The following is a 25,314-nucleotide window of genomic DNA, read 5'->3' as shown; positions in this document are numbered from 1 at the left end:
TGACCCATAACCAGTAAGGAAATTGAAGGAGTGATCAAAAATCTCCCAGCAAACAAGAGCCCAGGGCCAGATGGCTTCCCAGGGGAATTCTACCAAACATTTAAAGAAGAATTAATACCTATCCTTCTGAAACTGTTCCAAAAATAGAAATGGAAGGAAAACTTCCAAACTCATTTTATGAGGCCACCATTACCTTGATCCCAAAACCAGACAAAGAACCCATCAAAAAAGAGAATTACAGACCAATAACCTTGATGAACATGGATGCAAAAATTCTCACCAAAATACTAGCCAACAGGATCCAACAGTACCTTGAAAGGATTATTCACCACGACCAAGTGGGATTTATTCCTGGGCTGCAAGGTTGGTTCAACATCCGCAAATCAATCAATGTGATACAATACATTAATAAAAGAAAGAACAAGAACCATATGATCCTCTCAATAGATGCAGAAAAAGCATTTGACAAAGTACAGCATCCTTTCTTGATTAAAACTCTTCAGAGTGTAGCGATAGAGGGTACATACCTCAATATCATAAAAGCCATCTATGAAAAACCCACAGCAAGTATCATTCTCAATGGGGAAAAACTGAGAGCTTTCCCCCTAAGGTCAGGAACATGGCAGGGATGTCCACTATCACCACTGCTGTTCAACATAGTACTAGAAGTCCTAGCCTCAGCAATCAGACAACAAAAAGAAATAAAAGGCATCCGAATCGGAAAGAAGTCAAACTCTCACCCTGATATATGATACTTTGGTGGAAAACCCAAAAGACTCCACCCCAAAACTGCTAGAACTCATACAGGAATTCAGTAAAGTGGCAGGATATAAAATCAATGCACAGAAATCAGTGGCATTTCTATACACTAACAACGAGACAGAAGAAATAGAAATTAAGGAGTCGATCCCATTTACAATTGCACCGAAAACCATAAGATACCTAGGAATAAATCTAACCAAAGAGGCAAAGAATCTGTACTCAGAAAACTATAAAATACTCATGAAAGAAATTGAGGAAGACACAAAGAAATGGAAAAACGTTCCATGCTCATGGATTGGAAGAACAAATATTGTGAAAATGTCTATAACACCTAGAGCAATCTACACATTTTTAATGCAATCCCTATCAAAATACCATCAACTTTTTTCAAAGAAATGGAACAAATCATCCTAAAATTTGTATGGAACCAGAAAAGACCCCGCATAGCCAGAGGAATGTTGAAAAAGAAAAGCAAAGCTGGCGGCATCACAATTCCAGACTTCCAGCTCTACTACAAAGCTGTCATCATCAAGACAGTATGGTACTGGCACAAAAACAGACACATAGATCAATGGAACAGAATAGAGAGCCCAGAAATGGACCCTCAACTCTATGGTCAACTAATCTTTGACAAAGCAGGAAAGAATGTCCAATGGAAAAAAGACAGTCTCTTCAACAAATGGTGTTGGGAAAATTGGACAGCCACATGCAGAAGAATGAAACTGGACCATTTCCTTACACCACACACAAAAATAGACTCAAAATGGATGAAAGACCTAAATTGAGACAGGAATCCATCAAAATCCTTGAGGAGAACATAGGCAACAACCTCTTCAACCTCAGCCGCAGCAACTTCTTCCTAGAAACAGCGCCAAAGGCAAGGGAAGCAAGGGCAAAAATGAACTATTGGGGCTTCGTCAAGATAAAAAGCTTTTACACAGCAAAGGATACAGTCAACAAAACCAAAAGACAACCGACAGAATGGGAGAAGATATTTGCAAATGACATATCAGATAAAGGGCTAGTATCCAACATCTATAAAGAACTTATCAAACTCAACACCCAAAGAACAAATAATCCAATCAAGAAATAGGCAGAAGACATGAACAGACATTTCTGCAAAGAACACATCCAAAAGGCCAACAAAAAGTGCTCAGCATCACTCAGCATCAGGGAAATACAAATCAAAACTCAATGTGATACCACCTCATACCATTTAGTCTGAATGGCTAAAATTAACAAGTCAGGAAATGACAGATGTTGGCGAGGATGTGGAGAAAGGGGAACCCTCCTACACTGTTGGTGGGAATGCAAGCTGGTGCAGCCACTCTGGAAAACAGTATGGAGGTTCCTCAAAAAGTTGAAAATAGAGCTATCCTACAACCCAGCAATTGCACTACTGGGTATTTACCCTGAAGATACAAATGTAGTGATCCAAAGAGGCACATGCACCCCAATGTTTATAGCAGCAATGTCCACAATAGTCAAACTATGGAAAGAGCCTAGATGTCTATCAACAGATGAGTGGATAAAGATGTGGTGTATATATATACAATGGAATATTATGCAGCCATCAAAAAACTGAAATCTTGCCATTTGCAAAGACGTGGATAGAACTAGAGGGTATTATGCTTAGCGAAATAAGTCAATCAGAGGAAGACAATTATCATATGATCTCACTGATATGAGGAATTTGAGAAACAAGACAGAGAATCACAGGGGAAGGGAGGGAAAAATGAAACAAGATGAAACCAGAGAGGGAGACAAACCATAAGAGACTCTTAATCTCAGAAAACAAACTGAGGGTTGCTGGAGTGGAGGGGGGTGAGAGGGATGGGGTGGCTGGGTGATGGACACTGGGGAGGGTATGTGCTATGGTGAGCACTGTGAATTGTGTAAGAGTGATGAATCACAGACCTGTACCCCTGAAACAAATAATACATTATGTGTTAATAAAAAAATAAAATAAAAATAAACACACATACACACACACACACAAAGATCTATCTCTTTGCAACTGTATTAAGCTCAGTACTTGGACTATTATCCCCTAACTTTTGCTTATTATGTTCCTAATTGCTATCATCAAATACACAAAGTAAATGTAACAAGGGGTATAATCCTCCTGTTCATTTTCTGAATGTCTTAGAATACTTGCTGTTGCAGTAGGAAAGATTTAATAGACATCTGCCAATTTTGGCTTTAAAAAATAGTGTACATGCTAACTAAGGTCTGAAGATCCATCATTATTCAAACAGAATCTCAATTTCCTTTCCAATTAAATACAATGTCTAAATATATATGCCACCTAACACATTTTTAAATAGGTTCCTTTTTTTATAGTCATGGGAGAAGCCAGGAGAATTATTCCATTAAATAATTTCAAAATCATCAGAAGTCTAGCATGATATACACATTAAAAATCAACATGACAAAAAAACTGCCATAAAGAAATCATATAGAAATAATTTTAGGAACTTTACTTTTTCTGTCAGTAAAGCATTTCTTTACCTAAATTTCAAATACTGTGGAAAAGTTGAACGAATAAGATGAGTATCTCCACCTACATTCAACATTTGTGAGCATTTTGCTACAAATGCTATGCTACCTCTTCCCTTTCCCTTTATGTATCAATTTAGTTTTTATAAATCCCCATGTAATCAAATACATTAACACTTTTAAAGAAAAACAGATGACACTGAGTCAGATAAATACTATAAATATCTGTATATAAATTCAGTTCCACTTGCCACCAAATGGGTTCAGACAGATCAAGTTTATCCCAAAGGAGAATTTTCCTAATATTTAAATTTTAAATATGTAGATAAAGGATGGTGGGCTGTAGTTTAATCCCATGTTACAGAGGAAATTGAAGCATAAAAACGGTCAATAATTTATTAAAGACTCAAACAAGTAGCAAAATCAAGTACATGAAAACAGGCAATCTACTCCAGAGGCCATACTTCTAACCACTGCTCCAGGGAGCCTCCAATCCAACAGGAAATCCTCATGATTTTCTTTATTTATCCAGAATAATTCCATTATCCCTAATTACAATGCTGCCCTAATCTGAAACACCATCCTCTCTCACTGGGTTTACTGCACTAGCCGGCTAACTAGCTATCTTATTCTTCTATCCATTTAACTAATAGTAAAAGCCAATGTTCTCTAACCTACAATAAACTCCAGGTTCTGTACCTTCTCATTTATTTTCCATCAGTGACCTCCCCCCACTCCTCTCCCCTCTCTCACACTGCCAGCACACTGGCTTCTACGTTGCTTCTCGTCCTCAGGCATGTTCCCCTTTAGGGCCTTGGCACTGACCAGTCCTCCTGCCTTGCACACGGTTCCTTTTGTATCTACCTGACCACCCCCTCACTCCTGTACTAGCATTTTCTGCCCACTTTATTTAAAATTGCAACTGCCCCCCACAAAGAAATTGACTCTCCAAATCGCTCTTTCCTGCTCTAGTTTTTCTTTCTAACACTTTTTACCCTCAAACATTCTAGACAATTATTTTTTTATCTCCCTATCTCTTCTGCTCTTAGATTTTACATGTACCCTAAGCCCTTAAAAAATCATCTAGTGCATAGTAAATGCTCAAAAAGTAATTGCTGCTATTAAGACTTCTATGTCAACTTCAACCCAAATACTTTGAGCTACACTCTTCTACATCTATAGTTGTTAGCATTTCTCAGGATCTCACAAAAAATTAGAATTTCAAAAAATATGCTTAAATTACATTTTAAAACAGCCAAGTGTTATACACTCATCCTTTTTACTAAGATTCTTTATGTAGAAATATACTTTATAAACATGGAGATGTTCATGACGTCACTCAGAGAAGACAGGGAAGGAAGAGCTTATATAGTATGATCCCTTGTATAAGGAAACAGTATGTATTTGTATTTACGGGTTTTCTGGTATGATGACATTAGGTATTCTTAAAGCATTTCTCCCTTCTGTATATTCGTATTTTCTCATTTTTTCAATAATGAATATGTATTATTTGTATGATTAACAAATAAATATACTATGCTCCCCAAAATTATCTTCACAATACAATTACCAGCTAAATTGTAACTCTTGCTCTATGAATAAAATATTTATTCACTGTTAATAAAACTGTTTTATAAATGCAATATAGATATGTGCTTTTAATGTAATTTAAGACACCACCTACAGATATTTATCTAATTATTTTCTTTATAAGAGGGATGATGCAGCTAATTCTTTTGTTTATACAGAGTAATGTGGCACAAATGTGCTAAATATTACCAATATATCAATATATCTATAGGAAATCCACATATTCAATCTAACTTTCAAATATTACCTTTGAAATACTCTTTTCAAATACTCTTTTCAAATACTCTTACTTTGAAAACTAAGTACTTTAATAGGCTTTTATATTTGCAGTATAAATTTATAAACATTTCTTTTTTTACCTTTAAATTCAGAACTGTAACATAAATATATTCAACTTGAGCTTTTCTTGTTGCTGTGAAAAGTATTAATATTTATTTCAATTGTTCCCTGTTTCAAAAGTATTTAAAGTAATGTAATTAATAAAGTAAAGCTATGGATTTAGAAAAACTGTATCCTATATTTTACACATCTTTAAAGGCTACTACTATTTCGCTTAAGGAAAATCAACAAAAAAGCTACTTTAATGCCAACTCTTAATTTAGAAAATATATTCATTTTCAGAAAAATTTGGAATCCTTGCTTTAACTTCTAAAATGTATACATAATAGTGTTAATTAACATCTCAAAGAAAAGCTTAATTATGATTAATTACTTTATTTCCAAACAAAACACAAGCTCACTTACTGTCTATAAAAGGAAACCTAAATAGGTTTGTAATACTTTTCCATGATCTTAAATCTAGAAAGAAAATATATTTTTTAGTGTTTACATAATTTATATCTGAAGTTCTTTTAAATGAGATTTGATTTAGGTTTTTCCAAACTTAAATTCCATTCAACAATTTTTTTAATAACTGCAAAAACTTTACAAAAAAATAAATACACAAGGGTATTTAAAATCAAAGTTTACATACCTTGGCTTCCGAAATGCTAAACTATATTGCTGGCAAGCCAGACCCACAGTGGGAGTGTAAACAATAGGCATGAATTTCTCAATGTCAGACATTAGCACACTATAAAAGAGCTTTTCGTTTCTGTCTTGAAGATCCATTAAGAGAAGATACCTGTGGAAATTGGACATAATGAGATCTATATTCCAACAAGTTATGAAACAGCTGCTTAGAAATATAAACGTTTTTCAACAAAGTATTTTTTATGTCACGTAGAAGACATCTGATCAAAAAAGACTTTAGAAATATTCTTAAACACCTCAAAGAATGAACCACAAACCTGAGCAGTTGTCATTCAAACGTTAAAATCATTGCTGAAACAGCACAGTTTTATTTAATACCTGGAAAGACTTTATCCCTTTTTTAAAATAAAAATACCACTATAGATATAATTTAAACATTAACTTAACTAAGTAAATAGACTTCATCCTGTAACTTGTAGTACTGAATAACGAAGGGAAATGACAAGTAGAAAATAAGGAATTTAGCACCAACCCTAAAAATTACTAAGGTAGGCAAGTTCAAGAGACTTATTGTTTGTATCAAATGGCCTTTTTCCTTCTAGAGGCATTTCTAACCCAGAGTTCTCTTTCTAAACATCAACCTTATCATGTTACCTGTAACCTTTGATAATTCATAGAATAAAACCCAAACTGCTCAGTACAACTTAAAATAGTCTTGCAAAATTGTACTTAATCTTACCAGCATTTTTAAGTTGATTTCCACTCCCTGGAACAGTTGAAAATGCACGGAATTTGGAGTCAGAGATCCAAGGATTCTAATGTTTGGCAAATAGATGGGTTATAGCAAACCCTGTAACATCTGGGAAGATGATGACTTTCAGGCATGCTAAAACTGATTTAGTAATGTGGAAATCATCATTGCTAAATCAATGATCAATTCTCAGACCTCATCTTATTTTACCTGTGAAAACATCTGACACAGGTGCCCTTCCTTAGAGCTCAATACCCTCATTTTCCAGGCCATCATATTTTTCTTGGTTTTCCTCCTGTCTCACTAGTCATTCCTTTCCTGTTTCTTTGTTGCTTCCTCCTCTTCTCTGAAAGCTCTCGAACACCCATATCTAATATGTTAGGAAATTAGGTTGGCTTTACCTTTAACATATATCCAAAATCTATACATCTTCATTACTACCATCCTGGGTCTAATCTCTTACCTGAATTGTGATAGTCTCCTAAATATTCTTCCAGCCTACATTCTATTCTCAACATTGCAGACAGTCTTTTTGAAATATAGGTCAGATCGTGCTGATCTGTTCAAAACCCTGACTGGCTCCCATCTCACCCAGAATAAGACCAAAGTCCTTTAGTGGCCTTCAAAGCCACTCACAATCTGTCCTCCACTACCTTGCTAACTTCCCCTCCCAACCTACCATTTTCCCCTAGCTCATTCTGCTGCAGACACAGGTCTCTGCTGACCCTTGAACATACTGGCTGAAGAACACTATTCCTCAGATTTCCTCATGTAGTTAATTACCTCACTGCCTTTGATTACTCACTCATGAATCACCTTCTCAATGAAGTCTATCCCGATTGATATAACAATATAACTACACAAACTGACCATCCTAACCCCCAGCATTCTCAGCTCTTCTTACCCTACTTTTTTTTCATCAGCACCTGTCAATTTCTAGCATATTAATTTATTATTTTACTATTTAGTATCTAATAATTTTAAAAAATAATTTATCTAAGTTCCCTGAGGGCAGAGATCATCATCGATAATCCCAATATCTCAAAGAACACCTGACACTCAGTTGATGCTCAATAAATATTTGAGGAATAGACTGTGGTAAAAACATGAATGTGACCAGCTCTTACGAGGCAGAGGTAAATGGCCCAGGAAAAGAATATAAAGTAAAAACATCAGAGTCTGAAGAAAAGACTTATGAACAAATGAAAGGGATTATAAAGGAGTTTAAGAAGCAGCAAACATATACATTAGGCAAACAGGCCAGCCTCTTTCCCCAGCTGTCCCTGTCCTCACTCATGGGTTCATGAAAAGTAGCCATGGCAGGGATGGAGGTTATCCATGGGCTCAGCAACATGGACTTCCACTCACCAAAGCCAACCTGGCTAGAGACACTGCTAAATACCCCATCTGCAAGAAGAGACCACTGCTAAAGAGCTGATATGGCACCATTCTAGGGGGTGATCAGCAAGCTAGCGGGTGGCAGGCTAATTACACTGGACTGCTTCCATCATGGAAGGTGTGGTGTTGGTTCTTACTAGAATAAATATTCTGGATACAGATTTGTTTCCCCTACACACAATACTTCTGCCAAAACTACAATCCAAAGATTTACAGAGTGCCTTAAACACCATTACAGTATTCCACACAATACTGCTATTAATCAAAGAACTCACTTCCAATGAGAGTAAATGAAGTGTGGCAATGGGCCCATATTCATGGAATTCACCATGTTTCCCACCATCCTGAAGCAGCTGCCTTGATAGAATGGCAGAATGGCCTTCTGAAGACTCAGTTACAGCACCAGTTAGGTGGCAACCTGCAAAGCTGGGGCAATGTTCTCCAGGATGCTATATATGCTCTGAATCAGTGTCACTATATGGTGCTATTTCTCCCTAGCCAGGATTCACAGGTCAAAGAATCAAGGGATGGAAACGGAAGTGTGCGGCACCACTCACTATGACCCCCAGTGACCCACTAGCAAAATCTCGGCTTCCTGACCCCATGAACTTATGCTCTACTGGCCTAGAAGTCTTAGTTCCAAAGGGAGAAATGTTTCTACCAGGAGACAATGACTCCATTGAACTGGAGGTTAATACTGCTGCTAGCCACTTTGGCCACCATACGCCTTTGAATCAACAACCAAAGAAAAGAGTTACTGTGCTAGATGGGGTGATTGATCCTGACTACCAAAGAGAAGCTGGACTGCTACTCCATTATTATTATTATTCTAATTATTATTATTTAAAGATTTATTTATTCATCTTAGAGAGAGAACGAGAGAAAGAGACAGCACAAGTCAGGGAGGGGCAGAGGGAGAGAATCCTCAAGCAGCCCCCCTGCTGAGCGTGGAGCCCAACACGGGGCTCGATCCCATGACCCTGAGATCACGACCTGAGCTGAAACCAAAAGTCGGCTGCTCAACTGAGTGAGCCACCCAGGTGCCCCATCTACTCCATAATTATTACTAATCTTCAAACCCCAGCAAAAAGGAATTCTGCCAACAGACTGCCTTTGGACTGGAACTGCAACTCTTCCCTTGGTTTCCAGCCTGCAGATTTAGGACTTACCTAGGCTCCATAATGATGTGAGCCAATTCCTTAAAAATCAATCAATAAATCAATCAGTCAGTTAGTCAGTCAGTCAGCCTCTCTCTATAGAACCAGCAGGATATGTGTATGTTTTGGTTCTTTTTCTCTGGAGAACCTGACTAATACAAATACTAGGTACTGGTATTGCTACCTCTTCCAACCTTTGCAATTATATTTTCAAATAACTATTATTTCTTTCAACCCACAAATAAAAAAACCTCAGGTTTAGAGAGTTGCAGTGCCTTAGTAAGAAAGGGCCCAGCCACAAGTACGGGGCAAGACAGACACAGTGGTCATGGCAATGATTGCAATAGTTTGCTTAAGGCCCCTAGTGAACCACAGCCCGAATTTCAACTGAAGGCTACCCAATTCCAAAGGTAGGGAACAATATTACCTTCATCTTTGTGCAGACATGGAAGCCGAATTCTAAAAGTAAGTGACCCAAGTTTGCAGTAGTGTTAGAACCAAGCCTGGATGTTGAAAAAGTGTGCTTTTATCTACAATGAACTTCAAGTCTGACTGAAAGCCATTATGTCCTGTTTTACTCTGTCTTAAAGGGCATTTCCTGATAATTCACCTTCACAGCAACCATCTCATCACAAGAGAAAAGCAGTCTCTTTGAGGATATATTTAGAAAGGAGAATTTTATATTATTCCAATGCTCCTACCAAGGGTAAAATTTTTTTTAAAACATCATTGTATTTATGGGGCGCCTGGGTGGCTCAGTCACTTAAGTGTCAGCCTTTGGCTCAGGTCATGATCCCGGGGTCCTGGGATTGAGTTCCACATCAGGCTCCCTGCTCAGCGAGGAGTCTGCTTCTCCCTCTCTCACTCCCCCCCGCCCTCCGCTGCTTGTGCTCTGTCTCTCTCTCTCAAATAAATAAAATCTTTAAAAAGGGGGTGCCTGGGTGGCTCAGTTGGTTGAGCATCTGCCTTCGGCTCAGGTCATGATCCTGAAGTCCTGGGATCGAATCCCACATTGGGCTCTCTGCTCAACAGGAAGCCTGCTTCTCCCTCTCTCCCCACCCCCGCTCATGCTCGCTCTTTCTCACACTCTCTCATGCTCTTTCTCAAATAGTTTTTAAAAAAATATTTTTAGGGCGCCTGGGTGGCTCAGTTGGTTAAGCAACTGCCTTCGGCTCAGGTCATGATCCTGGAGTCCCTGGATCGAGTCCCGCATCGGGCTCCCTGCTCGGCGGGGAGTCTGCTTCTCTCTCTGACCCTCCCCCCTCTCATGTGCTCTCTCTCATTCTCTCTCTCTCAAATAAATAAATAAAATCTTTAAAAAAAAATAAAAATAAAAATAAAAAAATATTTTTAAAAACATCATTGTATTTATACGTAAGTTCGTCTCAAACTTGACTACTCTTTCCAAGTCACTAGATATTTTAACTTTCTCAACCAATAAAAAATAAACCAGACAACTGCCTAAGAGAAATATAAAAATCATCTTCAGGAATGTGTTACCTGTCAAAGTCAGAGGTCAGACGCTCAAAATTTTTAATTACTCTAAGAACCTGGATATCCTGACTGATGAAGCAAGGTGGCAACAATCCATGAATATTCAACTGTTGTCTCTCTTCCAGAGTAAAAGCCAACTCCTATGGAGAAAAGAAAAACACAATAATTTGAAGGGAATAAAAACCAAAACCTATATACATATACACACATAAGATCCAACAGATACATGGAATAAAAAATCAGAAGATCTGGTATTATCTAAACACGGCCATTCAACTGTGAGATCATATCATCTCTCAATACCTCAGTTTCCTCATCTTTAAATATTTGAATACTATAATATTTTCAGATCTGTGTCATTCATATTGTTAGTTTTGAAATTAGGTAATGCAGAAAATGATGTGAAGATATGCAAATGAAAGATATAAATACTATTAACATTATTCAATATATAAATGAGAATTATAAGAGATTTTAAAATTATGAACATGAGTAGGTCACCTATGACCTGCTGTGCCTCCCCTATAAAATAGATTTTAAAAAAAAAGCCTTATATATGATTGGTCCAACACTCCTCTCTCAAATTATCTCCTACTATTTTCTTAATGTTGATGCTTTTTTTTTAAGATTTTATTTATTTGAGAGAGAGAGAGCACAAGCAGGGGGAGCGGCAGAGGGAGAGGGAGAAGCAGACTCCCCACTGAGCAGGGAGCCCAACGCGGGGCTAGACCCCAGGACTCTGGGATCATGATCTGAGCCGAAGGCAGATGCTTAACCGACTGAGCCACCCAGGTGCCCCATCTCCTACTATTTTTTTTTTTTTTTAAGATATAATGTATTATTTGTTTCAGAGGTACAGGTCTGTGATTCATCAGTCTTACACAATTCACAGCGCTTGCCATACCACATACCCTCCCCAGTGTCCATCACCCAGCCACCCCATCCCTCTCACCCCCCTCCACTCCAGCAACCCTCAGTTTATTTCCTGAGATTAAGAGTCTCTTATGGTTTGTCTCCCTCTCTGGTTTCATCTTGTTTCATTTTCCCCTCCCTTCCCCTATCCTACTATTCTTATTATACTCCTAGCTACACAAAATTTTTCACCATTGCCTGAACACAGCACAGTCTTTTATTCTTTCATGACACCATGGACAAAAATGTTTTCCTTGCTTTTCCACCTTTCAAGTCTGACCTCAAATGCTCCCTCTTCTCTAAAGCCCTTCCAGACTCAGCCAATATGTCCATTAGAACCCTATTATTATTCTATGTTACTTGTTTACATGAACACTTACTGAATAAAACATGAGGCTTGAAAACAAGCAATGAAATATAACTAATGGATTGATACAAAAATCCAGAATGGACCGAAGAGATTTGCTGGAACATAATATGAAGGAAAGTAATAGCAGAGAAACCCTGGTAGTCATTAATCTGGGAGAATGGGATGAGCAGCACCCCCTGGAGAAGACTGCCCCTGGAGCTACCAAAGCCCAAGAGGCTTCTCTGAGCAGACGCGGTGTTCCCCTGGGTCTGGCAAAAGTTCGCCAACAAGGTGATGGTTGGGTTCACTCACGGTAACCACACCTGATGCTTCTTAGACAACCTGGATGGTAGAAATGTGCTAACTTTTATTGGGTGATTTTACAGCCATCCTCCTCTGCCCCTGAAAGCTTCCCACAATGGCAGAATAGTGACTCCTGAGTACTACTCTGGGAAAAAGACAATTTGGTTCATCCCAGAGGTAGATTACACATCCTATCTCAGAAAGTAGGTGAAGGAGGTCAACAAACAACTCTTTCTTCTAATTTTTTATATGTTTAGGCCCATTCATTCATGTCACTGGTGGAAAGCTTTATGTTTGATTCAACTCCTGGGTCCAGGGGGCAGCCTGAAGAAAGTCAAATAGATTTGTCCCCTGGATGACCCCTGGCGAGGCTCTCTAAATTGCTGACAAGGGCTAGCTGGGACCAATGGCTCCAGAACCTCCAGTATAAGAAACTGTTTATAATCTTGACTTCTCAGAAGGTCTCCAAGTGCTATCAGCACAGGTGGTGTCCAGTTCCCAGATATTTTTCTCCAATTGTAGCCACTCTTATGACTGCAAAAGCCCTCATTGTTACGTGTTCAGTTGGGGGTCCTCTGGAGCTGCTCTGCTCCTTAGCAGTTGGATGGGCCCTTTCTATTTTTTTTTCCTTTTTTTGCTTTTTCTTTATTATTATGTTCAATCAGCCAGCATATAGTACATCATTAGTTTTTGATGTAGCGTTCAACGATTCATTAGTTACATATAACACCCAGTGCTCATCACCACACGTGCCCTCCTTAATACCCATCACCTGGTTATCCCATCCCCCCACCCCCACCCCCCTTCTGTAACCCTCAGTTTGGTTCCCGGAGTCCAGAGTCTCTCATAGTTTGTCTCCATCTCCAATTTCTTCCCATTCAGTTTTCCTTCCCTTCCCCTGTGGTCCTCCACGCTATTCCTTATGTTCCACATATGAAACCATATGATAATTGTCTTTCTCTGCTTGATTTATTTCACTTAGCATAATCTTCTCCAGTTCCATCCATGTTGATGCAAATGGTGGGTATTCATCCTTTCTGATGGCTAAGTAATATTCCATTGTATATATGAACCACATCTTCTTTATCCATTAGTCTGTTGAAGGACATCTCAGCTCCTTCCACAGTTTGGCTATTGTGGACATTGCTGCTATGAACATTGGGGTGCATGTGCCCCTTCTTTTCACTACGTCTGTATCTTTGGGGTAAATACCTAGTGGTCCAATTGCTGGGTCATGGATGGGCCCTTTCCTAAAGGATAATCTGGTGTGTTCAGCTGGGCCTAGCCCCACCACCCCTCCTGCATGCCTGGGGAAGAGCAGACAGTGCAGCCTGTCAGTCCCTTGCCTAGGAGTTCCAGCAGGCACCAGGAGACACTCATGGTACTGCTGGAACTTTTCGCATGCCATTTTCTTTTTTATCTGTGGTCTGTGTCCCCCAATCAGAATGTGAAGTCCATGAGGTCAGGGAATTTTGTCTGTTTTTTTTTTTTTTCACTGCTTCATCCTTAGTGCTTAGAAAAGCACCTGATATAACTAGAATTCAGTAATGTGCTGCATAAACAAAATAGAAAGCTTTAAATATTTAATTTTAGAGAAACAGTAAAAGTTTTAAAAACAGCAAAATTATTGCTCTGGAAACTGATTAGCATATTAATTCTTGGTAAATTTAAGTTTAAAATTAATAGGAACTGGGGCACTTGGGTGGCTCAGTTGGTTAAGCGTCCAACTCTTGATTTCAGCTCAGGTCACAATCTCAGGGTTGTGAGATTGAGCCCTGCATCAGGCTCCATGCTGGGTATGGAGCCTGCTTAAGATTCTCTCTCTCTCTTTCCCTCTGCCCCTCACCACCCAAAATAAATAAATATACACATAAATAAATAAATAAATAAATAAATAAATAAATAAAATAAATAAATGGAACAAAAGAGGGATATTTGTATAAAAAAGTAACTATAAAATGGAAAGCATACTTCACTTATTACAGATATAACTGGGAAGACTGATCATTTAAAGCAAAATGTCACGAATAACTCTTTGGAATAAAAGAATTATATACAGTAATGTATTTGAAAAGGAAAGAAAATTCAATAGATGTTTCTCTAGCTTAAAATGAAAAATTTGGAAATTAAAAATGGGAAAAAAACTAAAGTTAAAACTCTCAAAAATACATGGACATATGTAAAAAGTAGTAAACTTCTGAATATTATGCCTTGAAAATCTGCCTGCAAAATAAAAATCAAAATTATCAATATTCTGAGAATAAGGCTTATTATCAGAAGCACTAACATATGCTCCTGCATTCACTTAATAATGGCACTTAATCATTTATTGGTATATCAGTCCTTCTTTTTACATAAATTTCCCAATCTTGGTCTGACCTAACAGGTCTCTCATATCTTTTGCCATAAAATGACAATGCCATCTGGCTATCTTTTGCTGTCCTTTGATGGTCAGTAACTACAAACACCCACACACTGTTAGACAAATATTCTATGGCATAATAAAGTGTCAATTCAGCTCTTAAACAACAATAACCACCAAAAACAAAACAAAAAAACTAGGGCTTAAAAATCTGGGAAACTGGGTCAAGTTAAAGTCCTATGATAAGGTTCATATTCTATTACTACACTTTACAAATAATAAAAAAAAAACTAAGTCAGTGAGTAAGCAAACTTAAATCTTAAAATCCCTGAAAATTTAAAAATATATATGGCAAGACTTCACTTAAACCAGTTTTTAAGAATGACACATCAATGTGATTACCAACCAGCAACTTCCCAGAAAGTATTCAGAGAAACAATAAATAGAATTTTGAACCATTTAATAATCCTGGCTCGATCTTTCATTTTTTCATACTAACAGAGATATATTCATATATATTTTGTAGAGGTTATAAACAGTAGCTTAATACATTCTCCTTATTAAACACTAGCTTAATACATTTTCCTCATTAAAAGCTGATGTAACAAATATCTGCTTCCAAGAATTACCTTAGAGTTACGCTGTGAGGCCTATCCAACAAAGGACAGTGTATCCCAAGTATACATGCAGCTTCTAACTTTCATTTGATTTCTCCTGAGTCTTTCATGTAGTTAAAAAGTTTAGACTTCTATACATATATTAAGTTTCCAGACCACCTATAATTCTAATTCCCCAAAAGCTTTCTCATACACCCTAGGTTCAACCCTGGTTTTCTCATTTTCTATCTTTCTTTTTCTCTCCCTCCTCCTTACAAAACCTTCTGGACCCGATTCCTAGACAGCAGAATGGTATGCTGTCTCAATACTTAGGACAGCACAGGACAGCTATTCTTCTGGGCTCTACTAATTGCTCTATGTATATCTTCTTGAGAAAACTGAGACTATCAAGCAGAAAGGAAAACAAAATTCCTGACATAACAAGAAACTTATATCAGAAACTACGTTTGCACCTGAGAAAGAAACTTTGTCCTAAGTAATTTATCAGAAATGATTACCATAAAAACAGAAGAGATACAACCTGAATTCCATGCTAACCATCTTTAATGTTTGCAATAAGCTTCAGTAATTTGCCGTTTTTCCTGAATAAGGAAAATCAAAGTAATCAAGTGGAATGGCAAAAAGGAAAACACTGTCTAAATCACAAAAATCTTTAAGTAATCTATATATGAATAATTCATTATAAAATGCATTTATTGTAATGTTTGTTTTCATTATTTATTATTCTGAAATAAGAGATCAAAGTGAGCTTTAGATTTAAATGTCAATATTTTCAAATGTATTAGCATAGTTTATGTGCATATTCTATAACTATAGAAAGAAAAGTGATTCTGATTTGTCCTGGACATATACTGAAGGGTTCCTTCTTCCAAGTCTTCCACAGTGCCAAATATTGTTCTTTGAAACTGATTTTTTTAATTCTAATTAACAATATAAATAATGACTTCTAGAACTTTCCTGGTGTATGTAACCTCATTTCTTCAAAAATACCAATCAGCCAGATGGGATACACATTTCCAAGGTAAAGTTTTTAAATAATTATTTTGCATGCATTCAGCTATGCAACCAAATTCTCTAGTGATCATCTCCTTTAAGAGGCAGAAAATTAATTATTTAAAACCAATAATACAGTAACAACAGCTTTTTAAAAAAAAAAATTTGGTGTCATTACACAGCAATTAATTTTAACTCATATTTATATAGCGTAATTTAAACTGGCAGAAGTAATGATTACAAAAATAAATCCAAAATACACTTGGCCCTAAAGGGAGGGAAAAATAAAATAAAATCAGAGAGGGAGACAAACCATAGAGACTCTTAACTACAGGAAATAAACTGAGGGTTGCTGGAGGGTGGGGGGAATGGGGTAACTGAGTGATGGGCATTAAGGAGGGCACTTGATGTAACAAGCACTGGGTGTTATATGCAACCGATGAATCACTAAACTCTACCTCTGAAACTAATAATATACTATATGTTAATTAATTGAGTTTTAATTAAAAAAATAAATATACTTGGTCCTAGATACCCTAAAATTTACAGCAAAATATCATAACCATAACACCTAAAAATCATTTCATCTAGGTATTATAGGATATCAGCAACTATAACTATTTTGTAGTTTAAGTGATATGTTTGCTTAATTAATGAAAAGAAAGAGCATCTCTACCTAAGAGAGCAAATGGATTTTTAAAATATTGGATGAGAGGTTTAATTAAATAGTTTAAGTATTTCTCACTTAAAACTCAGATTACTAGTCTTTATAGATTCCTTATAAGGGTGAGAAATTATTAACCATCAATGTTAATACTACATTTTCCAAACATAGCTCTTAAAATCACTAATAAGATTTTTAAATTCTTGGGGCACCTGGGTTGGCTCAGTTGGTTAAGGATCTGCCTTTGACTGGGGTGGAGATTGGGGGGTCCTGGGATCAAGCCCTGTGTCAGTCTCCCTACTCAGCTGGGAGCCTGCTTCTCCCTCTCCCTCTGCCCCTCCCCCCGTGCGGGCATGCACCTTCCCCCTCAAATAAAATCTTAAAAAAAAAAAAAAGATTTTAAAATTCTTTCAGCAAAATCAAATGCCTGTGTTCCCAAGGAAGTTTTAAGGTAAATTTCACAAAGTCACCAAATCAGTAAAGTACCTGTTAAGTAAGTAGACTGGAGGTGAGCACACTGGTAATTCTTAGTAAACTATTGAAACTGCCAATGCACACAAGTGATTAAAAAAAGCCAAATCTCATCCAAACCAAATGGGTAATACTGATTGCCAGTAGAGGCCCTAATAATCACATGCAAATTTACACCATTCTAGATATGCCTATGATACTACATGTAGTAATTATCCATATAGTGAATCAGAAACATTGGGATTACAAGATAATCATGAATTGTGACTTTGTTTGATTTCTTAATTCTTTGAGCTAGTCGAAGAATCTACGGAGTATGAAAAATTTAACATTAAATTAAACATGAATTTGTAAATGTCTTTTGCCTATTCCTGAATGATGAGGAGGAGGAGGCTTCCCTCCTCCTCTCTGGATTGGCAAGGCATCCTCCAAGGTCCTCCCAAAGCATCAAGTATTTTCATCATGCAACTTCTCATACTTCATTATTTCTGCTGAAGTGCTGTTTTACCCAAAGGTCTAGGTGCTTCTGGAGAACAGGAACTATGATATTCATGTTTGAACAGCACCCAGTAAAATGTCAAGATGGAACAGGGCCTCAGTAAGTTTTAAGTAAACAAATGGATGACTATATGAATCTGAAACAACTTTTCATTTCCATGTAGTTTGGTTCTATGTACAGCTCTTCCTCAACTTACAATGGGGTTACATCCCGATAAACCCCTCGTAAATTGAAAATGCCATTAAGTCGAAAATGCATTTAGTATCTCTAACCTACCAAACGTCACAGCTTAGTCTAACCTACCTTAAATGTGCTCACAACATTTACACTGGCCTACAGTTGGCCAAAATTATCTAACACAAAGTCTATTATATAAATAAGCACTTAATATCTCGCGTAACTGATTGAATATTATACTGCAAGTGAAAAACAGAGCAGACGGATGGGTACAGAATGGTCAAGTGGACCAGCTGTTTCCCCTTACACTGACGTGGCTGGTCGGGAGCTGCGGCTTGCTGCCACTACCTAGCGTCGCAAGAGACGACCATACCTCATAGCATTAGCCCAGGAAAAGATCAAAATTCAAAATTCAAAATACAGTTTCTACTGAATGCGTATCACTTTCACACATGGACCTAATGACAGACATGCAAGGAATCAGTAGACATAATTCAGGAATCTTTAAATGTGGGCATCTTGGGGCGCCTGGATGGCTCAGTCAGTTAAACGTCCGACTCTTGGTTTTGGCTAAGTTCATGGTCTCAGGGTCGTGAGATCAGACCCCGTGTCGGATGGTGGGCTCGGTGTTCAGCATAGAGTCTGCTTGAGATTCTCTCCTCCTCCTTCTGCCCCTCCCCTGCTCATGCACATGCGCTCTCTCTCTCTAATAAATAAAGAGAATCTTAAATAAATAAATAAATGTGGGCATCTTTTTGCACTGTGAAACTTAGTATTTCCTTCCATTGTAAAAGAAGATAATAAACAAAAGAAACAGTAGTAGTAGTAGTTCCTGTGACTGTCATAAATAGAAATATTTTTTATCACATTAAACTTCTGGCATATATCTTGAAATAACACTTATGTTTATCATTACTTTGAAATTACAGTAATTTTAGACCCACAATAAGGTTGTTTGTAACATGAAAAGGCACACAAGCTAGTCATGTCAACGACCTTCACACCAATCTCTTTAATAAATGAAATTTTACTTTAAATTGCTCACATTTAAATATACTGTCTTGCTATTTAAGTCTTTCATAAAGAAGAATATATCTTATAATATCACATATTTATTTTTTAATATTTTGATACCTATATCATACTTGGTTTCTTTTATAACATTATGCATTCTATTTTCTGAAACCACTGCTTTAAGAAAGCCATGGACTTCACCAAATTTCCAAAGGGTACTTGGTACAAAATATCTTAAGAACTGTTGCAGACAGTGAAGAAAAAAAACAAAACTAAAAGGCAACCTATGGAATGGAAGAAAATATTTGCAAATGATGTATCTGATAAAGGGTTAGTATCCAACATCTATAAAGAACTTACAAAACTCAACACCAAAAAAAACAATTAATCCAATTAAAAAATGGGCAGAAGAGGGGTGCCTGGGTGACTCAGTCAGTTAAGCATCTGACTCTTGATTTTGGCTCAGGTCATGATCTCAGGGTTGTGGGATCGAGCCCCGTGTTGAGCCCCACATTGTGGGGGGGACCATGCTCAGTGGGGAGTCTGCTTGAGATTTTCTCTCTCCACCTCTCTCTGCCCCTCCCCCCCTAAAATAAATAAATAATTTTTTTAATAGGCAGAAGACATGAATAGACATTTTTCCAAAGACATACAGATGGCCAACAGACACATGAAAAGATACTCAACATCACTGATCATCACGGAAATGCGTATCAAAACTACAATGCGATATCACCTCACACCTCTCAGAATTGCTAAAATCAGCAGCACAAGAAATAACAGGTGTTGGCAAGAATGTGGAGAAAAAGGATCTTTCATGCACTGTTGGTGGGAATGCAAATTGGTGCAGCCACTCTGGAAAACAGTTAAAAATAGAACTACCCTATGATCCAGCAATTGCACTACTCTGTATTTACCCAAAGGATACAAAAATACTAATTCAAAGAAATACATGCACCCTGATGTTTACAGAAGCATTATCTACAATAGCCAAATTATGAAAACAGCCCAAGTGTCCATCAACTAATAATAAAGAAGATGGGGGGGGGGGGTGTATGTATAATGGAATATTACTCAGCCATAAAAAAGAATGAAATCTTGTCATTTGCAATGACATGGATGGAGCTAGAGTGTATAATGCTAAGTGAAATAAGTCAGTCAAAGAAAGGCCAAATACCACATGATTTCACTCATATGTAGAATGTAAGGAACAAAACAAACAAGCAAAGGGAAAAAAAAGAGAGAGGCAAACCAAGAAACAGACTCTTAACTATGGTGAACAAACTGATGGTTACCAGAGGGGAGGTGGGTCAGGGGATGGGCTAGATGAGTGATGGGGATTAAGAAGGGCCCTTGTGATGAGCACTGGGTGTTGTATGGAAGCACTGAATCACTATATTATACACCTGAAACTAATATTACACTATATGTTAACTAATTGGAATTTAAATAAAAACCTAAAAAAAAAGAACTGTTGCAGAGAATAATGCTTCAGTTTCCAAGGGATATATACTTCACATATCAACATGATATTCCCAGAAACACCACAAGATGGCTTTCTTACTTCAGATCCACAGTTGAGATTTTCAGAAATGTTTTGTCTCCTCTTAGTTACTTTATGGGAGATTGTCATTGGTATTGGTCAAGGGTCTCCAGAGAAACAAACCAAATAGGGTGTGTGTATAAACATCACATATATGAAGAAATTTATTATAAGGAATTGGCTCATGCAAATATGAAGGCTGACAAGTCCTCAGATCTGAAGTTGGCAAGTTGGAGAACCAAGAGAGCCAATGGTGCAATTCCAGTCCATTCACAAAGGCCTGAGAAATCAAGAGAGCTGAGAGTACAGTTCTACTCCAAAGGCCAGCAGGCTTAAGACCCAGGAAAAGCCAGTGTTTCAGTTCAAATCCAAAGGTAGGAAAAAAATTGATGTTCCCAGCTTGAAGGCAGTCAGACAAGAGGGATTCCCTCTTCCTCACAAGAGGGTCAGCCTTGGGGCACCTGGGTGGCTCAGATGGTTAAGCGTCTGCCTTCGGCTCAGGTCATGATCCCAGGGTCCTGGGATCAAGTCCCGCATTGGGTTCCTTGCTCAGCGGGGAAGCCTGCTTCTCCCTCTGCCTCTCTCTCTCTGTCTCTCATGAATAAATAAATAAAATCTTTAAAAAAAAAAAAAAAAAGAGAGTCAGCCTTTTTGTTCTATTCAGATATTCAACTGACTGGATGAAGCCCACCCACATTAGGTAGGGAAGCCCGCTTTACTCAGTCTACCAATTCAAATGTTAATCTCATCCAGAAACACCCTCACAGACACATCCAGAATAATATTTCACCAATTGTCTGGATACCCAGTGGCTTAGCTAAAATCATCCCACTCACACCAAATATTTGTTGAGTGAATGCTTACACTTGTAAGCACTAAGCCAATGAAACAGTGATACATCAAATATGGTCCACAGCCTCATGAAGCTAACAATCTAAAGAGTTTAACAGGATATTACATGAATAGCTACACAAATAATTATAAAATAACAATGTGATAAGTACAGGGGAAAGAAATCTAACTTATCTATCTAACTTAACTTAGGGGCTTAAAAGGAAAGTGATATTAAATTAGATCTGAAGGACAAGGAGAAGAGTAGGAGTTGACCAGGTGAAAGGTTCAGGGTGATTGGGCAGGGAACAGCAGGGGCACAAACCCCGAGGCAGAAGAGCTTGGCTTCTTAGAGAGGGTACTGGGAAGGAAACATCAACTATGAGAAGAATGATGAAAGATGACCCTGGGAAGACAGGCAGGAACCAGAGCAGGCCAGTCCTTGTTAGCTAGATAAAGTCCTAAACTTTATCCTAAGAGTAATGGCAAGACCCAGTTCTTTGCCTGACTCATGATGCCATTTTGTGAAAACACTACAAGTGAGTTAGCAGCACTCACCCACAATATTTGTTATTCACCATACTAAGGAATCAACATACAAAGGCTAGCTCATTAAAGAAAGAGAAAACAGTGCTTCAGAACCAGTTTCTGAGTACCAGGCAGATGACAGAAGGTTCCATCTGGGCTCGTTTGACTCTCAATCTGTCTTCCATGTCTCCCAACTGCATCATTTGTCTTCATAACACAACCTCGTAGCCACCACACCAAGGACAGCTCTGATTCATGCCCTACATCAATAACGTTTGAGGGCGCCTGGGTGGCTCAGTTGATTAAACGTCTGCCTTCGGCTCATGTCATGATCCCAGCGTCCTGGGATCTGAGCAGGGAGTCTGCTTCTCCCTCTCCCTCTGCCCTTCCCCCTGCTTGTGTTCTCTCTCACGCTCTCTCTCGAATAAATAAAATCTTTAAAAAAATCAATAACATTTTAACTTAGAAAATTAACTTTAGGGGTGCCTCAGTGGCTCAGTCGTTAAGCATCTGCCTTCGGCTCAGGTCATGATCCCGGGGTCCTGGGATCGAGCCCCGCATTGGGCCCCCTGCTCTGCAGGAAGCCTGCTTCTCCCTCTCCTCTGCTTGTGTTCCCTCTCTCGCTGTGTCTGTCAAATAAATAAATAAAATCTTTTAAAAAAAAAGAAAAGAAAATTAACTTTAAAAATATTTACTTTATACATTTTAATATATAATGGAAACACACTAATCACTAGAAACCATAGTTGCATCTAGAAAAGGGGAACAAACTAGCTGGGGCACCAAAGTGGGTGGGAGACAAACTTTTCACTTTTTTGTATTTTTATTTTTATATAGTCAATTGTAAGGCTATGAAAAATATTAAAACTATTAAGAACCATTTATCTCAATCTCTAAGAATAATATAACCATACTTACTATTTACATTTGTTAAATCTCTATTCTTATGTTTCTGGCAGTTCTAGATATGGCAGAGACTGTGATTTGCCTACTATAACATCCGTTTCTCCCCTTCTTCCCCAGCAAGAGGACCCCAATATTATTTGGGGTGGGAATGTATCAGATAAAAGACTAAAATTCCAAACTCCCCTATAGTTAGATGAGGCCCTGTGGCTGAGTTCTGAGCAATGACATGTAAGTAGAAGTGATGGATGCGATGTGGGGCAGGACCCTTAAAGAGAGCTGACCCCACTGGAAAGTGGCCCTTCTTGTGTTTCTCTCATTTCTTCCAGCAGCCAGCTTGGAATATACAAATGATATCTATAGACCAATTGTCAGGACCATAAAGTGTTCTCGAAGGCGGAAGAGCAGCAATGGTCCTGATGATTCTGTGACCCACCAAACAGGCCTAGACTGTCCACCTTTGATTTCCTTCATGTGCCAGAGAAAAACAAGCTACATCTTAACCAAGTCACTATTATTTGTTTTTATTGGTGGTGTTGTTATATATATCAAAACCCAATCCTAAATGATACACCAGTCATCCCTATACCCACTACAGGAAAGAGATTCTCAGACACATACTCAATAGCATATTCACCCCGCAATGTAGAATGTGATCTGTGGAGAGGTTATAGCCACATCTGAAAGGCAGAATAGAGCTATAAAAAGTTACTTCAACAAATAACCCTCATTTTTCCATTCAACAGACTTTTACAGAATACTAACTATATTCCAGGTCCCATGGGCAACTACATTAAAAGATAAAGCTATGATATAAGCCAGTATAACAACCTACACACCTCCCCAGAGGAATTTTGAACCTTGTAGTTTCTATAGTATTTTCTCCATCACAGCATAAAGAGAAACAGAAGTGAAACATACATTATCAAAAAGGCCAAGTGGGGCACCTGGATGGCTCAGTCAATTTAGCGTCTGACTCTAATTTCGGCTCAGGTCATGACCTCAGGGTGGTGAGATCGAGTCCTGCATCCAGCTCCTTGCTCAGCAAGGAGTCTGCTTGAGCATTCTCTCTCTCCCTCTGCCCCTCCCCCTGTTCTCTCTCTCTCAAATAAACAAATCTTTTTTAAAAAGGCCAAGCATTTCTAAATCCTTAGAATATAGAAATTTTATAAATTATGTTGAGTTCTTATTTTTACATAAACCATTTTCCATAGGATAACCTTTCTTACTAATATTACTATAGCAAATATGTACCCAGTAAACGGGGGGGGAATATATATTTGAGAGGAGATTCCCTGATTTTTCCCCCTGAAACTTAAAACCAAGTTAGACTGAGTTTCACACGTTCACATCCTAAAAATAACAATCTAAGGGTTCTGGTTCTGTGCAAAATGGTGTAAGCATATTTTATCTTGTCTCTCCCAAAGAACCCAACTATAAACTCTGTACAGACTGCATTGGGCAGCTATCTGAAGACTCTGAAAAGTAAATGGCAGCATAAGAATGGGAAAGAAGACCAGAATCCAAGGTAAATTTCCTGGAGACTTGCCCTTCAGTGCAGCCTGGCTCCCCGCGCCCCCCCCCCCCCCCCCCCCGCCATCTGTAATCAACTGGCCTTGACTTAAAAAGCTAAGCAACGGAGTGCAGACAAAAAGAATGCCAAGAGCTTTCTTTTTCTGGTCCAAGAATCAGGAAAGGAGACTCCTAAAGGTCACAGAAGAGGGAAATCCACTATTATCTTCCATTCTCTCCAGCCCCAGCCCCCATGGGAATCTCAGAGTGGGTGACAGGAGCACAACCACCACAGATGTCTCAAATTATAAGAAAGGAAAATCATTCGTTTTAACCAGAAGAGCAATTGTCCCAAAATCATGGATCAAATGTCTGTTGCATTTATCTCTGTCTTCCAGTTACTTGGCCCTAAGTATAAATGCAGGTAGAGGAAGTATACTGCCGAGCAAGGAAACTAAAGGCCCAGTTTTCTGGCTAGTGGGCTGGGAAAGGGGGGCCTCAAGGAGACAAAGTATCAGCAAGATCACAGAAAGAAGGGAACTCAAGAGAGCAATCCCACAAAGTTTTATGTGAACTCCTGAACTCACCTCTGAGCTATGCATGTATAGACCTGATCTTAAATAGTCTTACAAAGGATTTGAGAACTAAACTATCGTGTAAACCACTGCACAGATCCTACCCTAGCTACAGGGCAGTACACATGATGGAACAGATCCAAACAGCACTACAAAGTGGCTTTGAAAATGGAATATTGGAACCACAAACCATAGAAGATGGGTCTGACCTGTGAACTGACCTAGTCAGGTTGAAAATTAAAAATGAAAAAGAATAGTATTCCCTTTGGGATTTAACCAAAACCTAGAATATCATAACATGCATATGTCCAGGATATATGCAAAAATTACTCAGCAAACAAAGAAACAGGAAAATGTTTATTTCAAAGGAAAAGAAAATCAATGATGATACAGAGAATGGAGTTATCAGACAAAGATTTAAAAAGTTATTATAACCAA

General features: G+C 38.1%; 1 protein-coding gene across 2 annotated transcripts in view; it reads right to left on the bottom strand.

Annotated features, from left to right (window-relative positions):
• The window catches only part of ME1 (malic enzyme 1), a 201,590-nt gene that overhangs the window by 164,103 nt on the left and 12,173 nt on the right, over window positions 1–25,314 (bottom strand). For both annotated transcript variants that reach the window (XM_036101022.2, XM_036101021.2), the window contains exons 2-3: window positions 10,630–10,763; window positions 5,825–5,974 (exon numbers count right to left, since the gene is read on the bottom strand). In XM_036101022.2, the coding sequence (XP_035956915.1) occupies window positions 5,825–5,974; window positions 10,630–10,763 (284 nt within the window). The remainder of the gene's footprint in view (window positions 1–5,824; window positions 5,975–10,629; window positions 10,764–25,314) is intronic.

The sequence above is a fragment of the Halichoerus grypus genome, chromosome 9 (genome assembly GCF_964656455.1).
Source record: "Halichoerus grypus chromosome 9, mHalGry1.hap1.1, whole genome shotgun sequence".
Classification (NCBI taxonomy): domain Eukaryota; kingdom Metazoa; phylum Chordata; class Mammalia; order Carnivora; family Phocidae; genus Halichoerus; species Halichoerus grypus.
Note: the sequence above shows the minus strand (reverse complement) of the source record. Positions and strands in the feature narration are given on the sequence as shown.